At 35.7% G+C, this 11742-nt stretch overlaps 1 protein-coding gene across 2 annotated transcripts in view; it reads right to left on the bottom strand.

Moving 5' to 3' along the window:
• Positions 1–1405: 1405 nt before the first annotated feature.
• The window catches only part of LOC110450348, a 29577-nt gene continuing 19240 nt past the window's right edge, over positions 1406–11742 (bottom strand). For both annotated transcript variants that reach the window (XM_021497825.1, XM_021497826.1), the window contains exons 3-4: positions 5900–5965; positions 1406–4405 (exon numbers count right to left, since the gene is read on the bottom strand). In XM_021497825.1, coding sequence (XP_021353500.1) covers positions 3702–4405; positions 5900–5965 — 770 coding nt within the window. In that variant the 3' untranslated portion in view covers positions 1406–3701. The remainder of the gene's footprint in view (positions 4406–5899; positions 5966–11742) is intronic.

Raw genomic sequence — 11742 nt, 5'->3', positions numbered from 1 at the left:
CCAACGTCTATGCAGACTGAAATAACCATAAGAAATATTTTGTTGAAAATGTGTTGCTTAAAGATTTCTCCCGTTTAATCTCAAACAAGTGTATAGGTGACATGGGATTTGCGCAGAAATGGCATGTTTAAACCAGACCGAATCAACAGGTAATGACGTCAACAGGATATCTATTATAGTGATATGTTGGAATGTTAAAGGTCAATCCTTTGCCAAGTAGCCACAAAACTGGTTTCGTACAGAACATACAAGATTTATCTCCCTTATATCAAACAGCGGTAGTAAACGGTGCCCTATCCATTGTAACCACATCGGTTTTTGTAACGTTTGTGTCATAAAAGGAAACAATATTAAATAACACAATACATCAGTGCCACCAACACGGTAGTAACTACTATTGCTGAAAGGTAATCCTGTATAGATTACAGTACCAACGTGTCACTATTAGTACACTAAGTGTAACAGCTGCGGTATTGCATAGTTATCTTCTCCTGTGAGCTGGTATTGATTGTTACGTCATTGGTTTGTGTGAGAAAATAACGTCGTTTTCTCAAAAATTGTTGACGTTACATTCACAAACCAATGACGTAACAATCAATACATGCTCACAAGAGAAGATAACTCTGCAATACGCAAAGACGGAATATGAGGGGGAAATACTGCTTTACTTGCAAACTATCTTTTCCAGTGATGCGGTATAACCCGGGGACCCGCTCACTAGGTAGGCAACGTCGAGCGTGGTCAATAGTTGGATAAGTGACCGCCTGCACCTTACACTAAGCTCTGACGCTGATGTACCAAACCAATATAGTAGTGCACTGGTTTGTCACAAGTATAACACAGGACTGATGTGAAAAAATTGGTATTATACACCACTGATACATCACAATAAGTATTATACAACACTGATGTACCAAACCAATATAGTAGTGCACTCATTTGTCACAATATAACACAGGACTGATGTGAAAAAATGGTATTATACACCACTGATACATCACAATAAGTATTATACAGCAGTAACACATCACAATAAGTATTATACAGCAGTAACACATCACAATAAGTATTATACAGCAGTAACACATCACAATAAGTATTATACAGCAGTAACACATCACAATAAGTATTATACAGCAGTAACACATCACAATAAGTATTATACAGCAGTAACACATCACAATAAGTATTATACAGCAGTAACACATCACAATAAGTATTATACAGCAGTAACACATCACAATAAGTATTATACAGCAGTAACACATGTACAACACCGATGCGACAAAATAAGTATTTTACAGTACGGATGGTCCACAGTAAGTATCCTACAGCACCGATGTGTTATATAATCACAAATTGGTTATCTAGAACCTATGCGGCTTGCTACGATTTTTCTAGATTAACAAATCATGTGTTATCTCCGTTTCATTGTTCTTTTTTCGAAAAGAATAGCCTCAATGCAACATCTCTTTTCTATTTTTTTTGCACAAATCATGTATACATATCGTTGTATTGTCGACATATTTATATAAGCACACAATTCGCGTATCTCTAACAAAAAGGCACGTAAACATACGATATATGTATATATAAAAAAATGAAATCAAACTTTTAATTGATATGAGATATGTTACTATTGAATGTAAATATAATCACGACCTATACTACTTAAGGCGTTTAATAATAATTGCATCAATAGATATTTAAAGCATATGTTCCGAAAATATAAGAATTCTTTTAGCATGTCTTATCACTATTACTATTCTACTTCTTTCCGAGGGGTTCCGATAATAAACGAATCATCTTAGCATGTCCATCACTATTACTATACTACTTCTTTCCGAGGGATTCCTTGGTATTTTGTTTTCTAAGCATAACCTATTCAGATATAGTTATTTTAATACGTTCTCGAGGTAAATGTGTTAATATTTAAAAGAAAATAATATTTTATAAAAGTAATTTGTTAAAAAAGGACAAAGTCTACTTCATTAGCTATATGGAATGATTAAAACATAGACGTTGATTACGATACAATTCAACTGAAGGACGATTCAAACAAGTCCTTATATTCGTGGTAAAGTTTCTGCTAAATTAAATGCATGTACTCCTTGAAAATTGATCTAAGGTATGTTAATATACAGAATGAACCGAATGTGTCCATTATATTACAAACAAACCATACCTTACTATTTAGTGATACGTTTGTATGTCATGTGCGTTTTTGAAAAAGAAATATTAATAATTAAAAATAAACCCACTTATATAAGTCATTCGTTTAAAAAAGAAGAAGAAAATAAAACATGAAAACCACTTAATAAATTATATGGAATTTATCAAAAATAAACAATAATTACGAGACTATTCATCTAAATTATGATTCAAGTAAGTGCTTATCTTCATGGTAAACTAGTATAAAATGTTGATTTGTATATAAAAATAAAAAATATGAATGATTTGAGATTATACATATTACTGGCCACAATCCCAAAATATATGCGCTCAATGTTATGAAAACTAATTACTTAATCATCATTTACGGACATTAACGTCGTCACTTTGAAATTGGCAATGAAACATAAACTACAACGAAACAGTCAAACAAGTGCACAATGCACTGGTCAAAGATATATGTTGTACATCACCGAAGATTTCAAAAAACTCTAAAGCGTCATGGAAAAAAAATCTACCAAACTGAGAAATTAAAAACCTGATAGGAAAAAGTGTTCCAATTCGAAGACTCCAAAGCTTCTTCTCAATCAAAAGCTCTAAAAGATCCTTTAAGAGAGTCTTTCGAATCGAAAATTCCAAAGCATCATCCATCTCAAAAACCCCAAAACATCATAAGATATTACGTTCCAAATTCACGACAGATAACTTGTATGTCACTTTTGCTATTCTCATGATGAAATAAAACTCTAAGTATGATTTTTAATTGTAGATACTTCTGGGCTCTTCTCACGATATTAACCAAGCCAACAGTGTATTTTAAGTAGACATACTTTTGAATGCCATCATAATTTTCATGGCAATTAAGTCAACATGTTGTTTTGTATGCCACAATAAATCTTTAAAGTGTCGAGTCAGGAATAGCAACCACTGTGCTAAGCTTCCTTTATATCATGATGTTATAATACTACCTACTTTTCCTGTCCATTGATCTGAATCCCCCAGGTCTTATTTCCAGCGATATTATCTATCTGATAAACGAATCAAGCAGATACAGAAGTGAAAGCATCTGCTTGTTAGAGGGTTTCTAGGATTATGGTGTCACATTTCTGATATCAACTTGTAAGAGTTATGTCGATAGCCCTAAGTCGATGGCAATTATGTGTCATCATATTGGACCAATGGATAAATAACTAAACAGCAAAACACTATTGCAGTTATAACCTTAATGTAGAAAGAAGAAGAGGGACTAAACGGACAGAACATAATTGTTAATGTTATTCAGACCACGACGCTTTAAATCATATAAAATAGGATAGACAACAAGACTGGTAAGTGTTCAATGGACGACGCCTTATTATGAATAGACCGCGTAATGGACTATCATTTATAAGTTTACAAAAACAGGATATGGATGTAAAGTATATATCTCTGCTAATATACATTGTTTGATTGACATGCGTGTTTGGAGCAGTGTCATCGGACGAGATCATGAGAATGAATGTGATTTTACAAAGAGGTACCGGAAGCCGCTAGTAATGTGCGTAAGGCAATGAACTCTGCCCTGACTGACAGGCCGGGTAGCAGGAACAGGGAGGTAGGAACTCGCTCTGTGACTGTGCTGTTGTGACGTAGGTGGGCGGTTCCTGGTGCAGAGGGTGTGAGGACACCGAGGAAACGGGTGAGATATGTCCGGTAGAGGATCCTGCAGAGGAATAATCAAACCTTTCAGAGGGAGGGGAGCGATCATGTTCAAACTGTAGCAATGGAGGATGTCCTCGATCGAAATTGGTCATCGGGTACGGCATCCTACGATCTAGTCGGGACTGTACGTATCGGTCAATCGGTAATAAGGATGATACCGAGTCACGGAACTGCAGGTGTTGAAGAAAGCGGCCTTCCACTCCAACACGGGAGTTCCAATCAAGGGAGTTGGTTATTGAACCTGATACTCTTTTGTTTGATTCAAGAATCATTTTGAAATTGAACTTATATGTATACCGTTTACCTTGAACCTTAGTGAGTATCATTTTGTCATAGTAATATCTTAACGCTCTGCTTAACTTGTCGTAATTCATGTTGGGTTTGTTTTTGCGACTTCCCCACCGTTTGGCGACTTCCTCTGGATCAGTCATGCGGAACTCGCCGTTTGGTCCCTCCCACTTTATACAACAGTCGTTCGCTCCGTCTGTTAGTAGCTCCAAAAGGAATTGCCACAACTGGACCTGTCCACCGCCTGCAACGAAATGAAATAGAACAATCAATGCATAATACCGTCAACAGATAGGAACAATATTGGAATACAAAGACGCGGTAGGGAACCATATGAACTTTTTTTTTTGTGTTTTACGTCCAGCGGCCAGTACCTGGCGACTGCCCCACGTAGGCCTCGGACCCACGAAAAAGTGGTGAAGGGCTAGTGGTAGCAGAATGTCAGACACCTTAACCACTTGGTCTGCGCGGCCCGAAGATGAACTGAAGAAATTATTAAGGCCAAAACAAACATTATGTGTGTTTCGGGTAACATGCCAGAAAAATACATGTAAGTCGGAAGGCAGATATCTTTATTTTTTTTGTTTTATTTTTTATTGGTTTATTTTTATAATTTGTATCAAATTTTGCAATGCATTTGTTCACACTCGGTAGCTATTAAGCTATCAAGAGTTGGGCCAGGGTAATGGAACAGGACAAAAGTACATTATAATTAGTGACTGAGTTTCACCGGGATATTAAATTAATTTAAGATAGAAATAGGTGAAAATTGTCGAGGGTCGTCAGGAAAATCTAGGGAAGGTCTGAACACCTGAACGCAAACATTTTTTAACGGAAACATTATGAACCCGAATACATTTCTGAAAATCCAAACATATGCGCTGAGCGTGTAAATGTCCCAGATGAGGTAACCATCATCCAATAGTACACATCTTTTCACAGTATAACATAAAACACTGGAAATATTGAGAAAAAAACCTGCACAATTTAGAAATGGAAGTAAGTCAATTTAGTAGGTCAAAGTAAGTATTATTATTCTATATGGACATCGGTCTATGAAGGACTCCTCAGTGGTGGTACTCAAGATAAGATCAGTAAAATCAAATCCATTCATATGTGCGAACCGAAGGAAAAGATGCCTATAAACTCTTATGACGTCACAATTTTTTAACTTTGACAACTAACCCAACAAGACATTTTAAAGGTGTACTTCATGTAACACCTTCCACAATAAATTCACCAACTAAAATGTTTTAAACGACAAGTTTCATTATGGTTCAAAATAAGTGTTGTACTGATATAGTTCTTCCTCCACTGATTACTGCTAATTTACTTTTTAGAGGTAATCATATGTTTTGCACTTTCAGCATTCACTTTGAAGCGCTTTAATAATGTTTTTCTTAAATATGAAAAAATCATTTGAATCCTGCTACCTATGTAGTAGTATAAATGGATTGACCTTTGTTTGCAATCAAAATGAAGTTCACTCTTGATATATATTTACATAAGAAAACAATTCAACGTAAGGAGAAAAAACTAGTAACTACTGAAGCCTTGGCTGCTTGGATGATCTAGTAACTGTAAATCTTCATCGATAAATAAGTGAATTTGGAAAAATACTTAATGAATTAAGTGATGTGAAAAGCTTTTCGAATATTTGTATTCCTTTGTGACATTAGTCAATTTCAGGTCAAATAAATCATATAATATAACAATGCTATACATGTGAGTTACCTACCTGCCAGAAGCGATGCTAATTGTCGCAATTGGGCTTCACCATAACCGGACACGTGCAACAAAGGAACTGCAAAAGAGAACAGAAAACAACATTTATTATCTGAATGTACATATTGTTGCTCTACTGGATAATCTTACAGTGTNTGGTTCTACATATGGTTCAGCTATTCATAACCTTGACCTTTGGCACTTCTAATGTGCCCTACATGAAGGAAATGATCGCACGGTCCTCGTTTTCTACATCTACAAACACATTTGTGAAAAAGGTGCTTCCGTTTTATTGGTTTTCTGTTAAAATTGTATTATACTTCACTTTTAGCGTCGTCATTGTACAAATATTAAATGATATCAATTCATCCTCATTTAAAATCAATAAACAATTCTACTACTTTGTTTACTGCCATGAAAATTAAGTACATTTTGTCATTTTATTCAAACAGTATGTTTAAAGTACCCGTTTATAAACAGGGACTAGGTTATAGGTTGTAAATGGTTAAATGTCCTATCAACAGCTAAGTTCATTTAAGGACTTGCCTCCATATGTGTTGTGCATATGTGTGCCGGATACAGACTATGAAGGTGTATATGCTTACTTTAATAGAGCGGTTCTGATGCCGATTTTATAATGCTTTCTCATTGAAGTACCATGCCGAAGACAACCAGCATATAGTTCCGTCCTGTAACATTATACTAATGACGGATGAACCAGTTGTTGCCATTACCATACATTCTGAACATTAGGCAAGTAAAAATAGCTACCATTTTAAGGACTTTGGTATGTCCTGGCCTGGGGACGGAACCATTTTATTTTCACCTGGACGAACAATTAACATTAATCAAAAGGTGACGTATTGACCAGGACGGTGCAGTGAAATAAAAATAAGTAAATAGTAAAGAGAAACATAAAGGTCCAAAATATTGTAATGGGTGTAGCAGATTTATTTCGGTCGCTTCTGTGTTCCCAAGTAAAGGGCAAAATAGAAAATTCCCTATTCTGCAGGGGGTTCTGCCATAAGTCGCCTCTTACGTTACATGCAATGGGTAACAACAGATTCAGTCTTTTTCGATCCCCGACCGTATTGTAAACAGGGAGAGTAGAAAACAAAACCATGCCAATCAACCTTCTTCTTATCAGTTGACGCCAAAGACGACAGTCATTTCTTCGGTGAATCTCTGTACATACTCTTGCGATGCTACTGAAATGATGTAACTGAAAATTGGGGGGTTTCTTCTGTGCTGTTTACTTTGAGCACAAGGGGAGCACACTTGTTCTGTTACTCTAATAGATGAAACAGTTTCTATCTTCTCCTTCCTTCTCTTAGTTTCCCTGGTGTTGGCCATTGCCTCAATCATCGATGGACAACATGTCAGATACCCTTGCTCAAAAAGTTGTCCCAATCCCGATTGGACAACCGATCTCAAATACCCTTGCTCAAGTAGTTGTCCCAATCCAGATTGGTCATCCGATCGCAAATACCCTTGCTCAGTAGTTATCCCTATCCCCATTAGACACCACCTCGCACCTGCGCAACTGATTTCTACAATACTACAAAGACATTCGCTTTTAGCTACACCTGTGTTCGCCTTTGTCGAAATTGAAAGTGTTTACGGTCATGATATGAGGCTGAAGTTAAATTCAATATTCAATTTAAATCATAATGAAGAAATGAGTAAGGCAAACATAATTTTACTCGACTTATACTCCGTAAATTACAAATAATTTCTGTTAATGTGTACGGTATATTTTGAATTAGAATATCTGACAACTGATAGTAAATCCTCGACGGAAAAAACAAACAAACAAAACGAAACCCATAATTCCAACACAAAATTGATTACACTGTGACAAAATAAGGACAAAGGGATGATTTACATACAGTCTTTTCAAAAAACAAAAAGGAAAATAAGACCTTGTGTTCCAGAAAGATAAGTCTATTCTGCTTTGTAATCGACGACAGCCGCCATGGCAATCTAGGTCAAACCACAATAAGGTCCTCATTCCGAGAGCTCGGGTCCTGACACTTTATCTGCCAGGCACACTTCTGAGCATAGTAATAAACGACGAAATACGATGTAAACGGAAGTATTTGCAAACACTTTCCGACTGGCAAATCAAATATGTAAATTAACTTTAAGATAAATGATTGCTTGATCAGCTTGAAAGTTAGAGAAAGTGAGTAACATTCGTATTCTGGTTCTGTATAACCTCTGACATACTCAAATGCCAATTTATTATTTGAATTAAGATAACCCTGACCGTTAACTGTAAACATGTCGCTCTAACTTTGTTAAAAGCATGTCAACTGCGAACTTTTGTGAAAACCATGGAAATATGTAAAGAAACCCTTAACTGTAAACATTTTCGCTCTAACTTATTTAGAACATGTCAACTGCGAACCTTTGTAAAAATCATGGAAATCCTTGAAATATGGGCGCTAACGCCGTTATAAACAATAAAAGTATATCTTTAGTAACAACGTCTTAACAGATCATGCCAATATCAAACCTGCGGGGTTGTAAACATCTGCTAAGGTATAAATGTATAAAGTTGTTAAAGTGTTGGCATAGACTGTAAATTAATTTATTACAACTTTATTTTTATAGAAGTCGTTGCTTTAAAACTGATAACTAAAAAGACTTATTTGAAATCCACTTGGATATGGACATTTGTACACTTGAAGAACACTGTATTCTCACATTTGTTTGACCATAAACGAAGTCATTATTTATTTGCTTGTGTAGGGATAAATGCCCTCACACCAGCCAAGGTCCTATGAAGACGGGTACTAAGAGGAGACAACGCCGAGTGGAAAGAGTAGACAAGTGGGAAAAGAAACGAAATATATCCAAATTGCTGGATTGTGAGCATCAGAGCAATTTTCTACAATGTTCCCCAAAACTCACCAAAAAACACACCTAATAACACCTCAAGAAGAATGCTAAAATATTATATCAATCAAGTGAATATTTTCCAGTAGCATTGACTAATAAAAGGCAGAGTTACGCTACCAGTAAAAGGTGGAGTATATCGTGAGTGGCAATAAAACGTCGTGTACATCGTTATACATTTACTATTATAAATTAGTAGGTATAAGACGCATTTCACTGTGTTTGGAATGTAATTTAAGAACCGGCATCGACATTTTCTCTCAAAAACAAATAAATGTAAAAAAATGTTTCAGACAACATTTTAACCGCAGGGCAGTGATATATTGTAGATATATGTTGCTTTTGGCCTATATCACTCACCTGGTACTTTTTAGTTTATTTTTATATTAACAGCTTAGGTCTTGTAAGGACGTGCCTTCGTGTGTGTTGTGTAAGCATGCATGTGCGTATATGTGCTAGAGATAAGGTATGTTGGTGTACTTGCCTCATAGCACGGATCACCTTGTACAAATATCACGTTTGTTACATAAAGTTAATCAGTATCTAAGACTATTGAAGTAATTCAAAAGAACCTGTTAAAACATGCAAATACATTTGACCCCTGTGACCTTGACATTCTAGCAAGGTAGGTAGGAAGTAGAGATAAATATAAGATTCCGAATGTTGCAATGAGGGCAGCAGATCAATTATCGTGTCTTCAGTGTCCCCATTAGCCGGAGACAACCCCCGATCCTGCAGGAACCCCCACAATAGTAGCCCCTCGAGGTATACAATATAATACAGCAGGCCTATATTTCCTCGACTCTGTAGGGCCTCGAATTGATCAATGATATAATACATAGCTCTTGCCATTTAAAATAAAGGTTCCTTAAGGTGTAGTGGTTGGCTATAATGTTTATCTAATTCATGTTATTTAAGGGTTTCTTAAAAAAGAGGTTAACCGAGTGTCTTTTACAATTTGAAAATTTGATAATCAACAATCACGAATTTGGATGCCTTAACCTCCTTGAACGTTCAGATATATCTAAAAATCCGCATGTTTCTCTTGGGAATACAGATACACAATTATTCCACAACACAATGCAAACTGATTTTACAAAGAAAATGTCAGACGATTGTAATCAACTGCTTCCTTAGTTCTATTACAGCCAAGTCATTGGTTAAACAAAACGGGTACATTATGACAGAACAGATCATACAGCCATTATCCGCGTTATATGGAGTGAGGAGGTATATGACAATAATGGTATAATGGTAATGGTTTCTCCTATGATCTAGTATTTATAAGAATGTAAAAACATGTCAAACCAAGCAAACAAATTGTGTGAACATTGAGAATATGTGACTGAAACATAATGTGTTCTGTTAAATGTTCTGTTGAAAAAAGAAATAGAAAATAGAAAATATGTGATCATCTTATACTACTTACCTGGCTCGTAGTACCGATATATATACAACCCTAGCGACATCTTGTGTTCTTAATGCTCAATCGGGTTAGAATGAGTAAGTAGTTACAATGCACCCTTTATATAATCCTGTTGTATTTCACAGTTGTTATCAAAGCGCGTAGTACCGGAAATTAATGATGTCAATCGTAGAAAAGTGATAAATGGTAGTTCGTTTTGTTTTTATAAATTGTCAAATCATCATTTCATCATGTTAATGTTAGTAGCAAACAACAATCCTAAACACCGCATGAAGTGTGAGTTTGTAACTGCTATATATTTTTAGTTACACGGATTTTTGGCAGGGTATACGGGATGGTATGGGGGTTGTGGCTGATCCATTGACTTGAAAAGCTGTCTCCATCGCACCTCTTGAGATGTCTCTATTGTTCTTGTTAACGATTTATCCCGCTTTACTTCATTATATTTGGTTTGGTATGTTTTGATAGTACTCTACGTCCTATTTATAGATTTAGTCATAAAAGTACGTGGTAGTTTCTGGTGATGAAGGACCCCCCCACCCCCACCCCACCCCACCCCGAGAGAAAAAACACCCACCGAGAGAAACACCACCCACCTGCGGCCGGTACCTGGTGACTGTCCCATTAACCCTCGAATAAATACCTTCCAAATTGAGTTTGAAATGCCAGTTTTGTTTTAGATAATTTTTTGGAAATTCTTAGAAATGTATTTTTGTATATGTAAAACTGGTTTTGTTTCTACCTCAAATGAGTTTAATGAACTCGTCCTCACACCTACTGCAGTATCAAGGAAGGTGAAACAATACTCTCAAAGTTGTAATATAATCATAATATCAAGCAAAATCAAAACCTATTTTCTGCTTTTATTTGTGATGATGAAAGACAAGATGTAAATAAGAAATATTTCTCTTTACTGTTATATTCCTCCTGTCAAAGCACCTTTAAGTATTGCAATTAAAAGCTAATTGCAAGTTGTAGTAAATACTAACCTTATAGAAAAATAAAAAATAAAAAAGAAGAACAAACAAGCTGATATGCAAATGACAGTTTCCCCCTCGATGACTTAGGTAGTAAGGTTATTCCTTTTTTCTACACATATTTTTTTGTAGACGTTATTAGTCAAAGCAGCCTTTGATGATCAAGTACAACAAAGAGAGGGGTCAAACCTTACAAAATGATCTAATTAAACGCGCCCTTTGTTGAAAAACCAATAATTTCATTTGATGTGATTATACCATTGTATATCTGTTCTATGAGGAGGTTCATATGCGAGCATAACTGTCATTTTCAGTCTATGAATATATAGTCTTATCACTATTATAGCGTGAAAATGCGCTCGGAAAAGAGTCCTTTAAAAATCATAATGCAAAACGTTTTTTAGCACTTTCATTGGCACTTACTTCATATGAGTTTCCTATTTATGTCAAATAGTGTTTTCTTTCATAAACAACAACAACATGATTCTAGAATGAATCTAACTTTGGATGGTCTTTCGATTTTGTACGGGAAAACGACCTCATCTCGTCGAT

Source organism: Mizuhopecten yessoensis, unplaced genomic scaffold, assembly GCF_002113885.1.
Source record: "Mizuhopecten yessoensis strain PY_sf001 unplaced genomic scaffold, ASM211388v2 scaffold5185, whole genome shotgun sequence".
NCBI lineage: Eukaryota > Metazoa > Mollusca > Bivalvia > Pectinida > Pectinidae > Mizuhopecten > Mizuhopecten yessoensis.
Note: the sequence above shows the minus strand (reverse complement) of the source record. Positions and strands in the feature narration are given on the sequence as shown.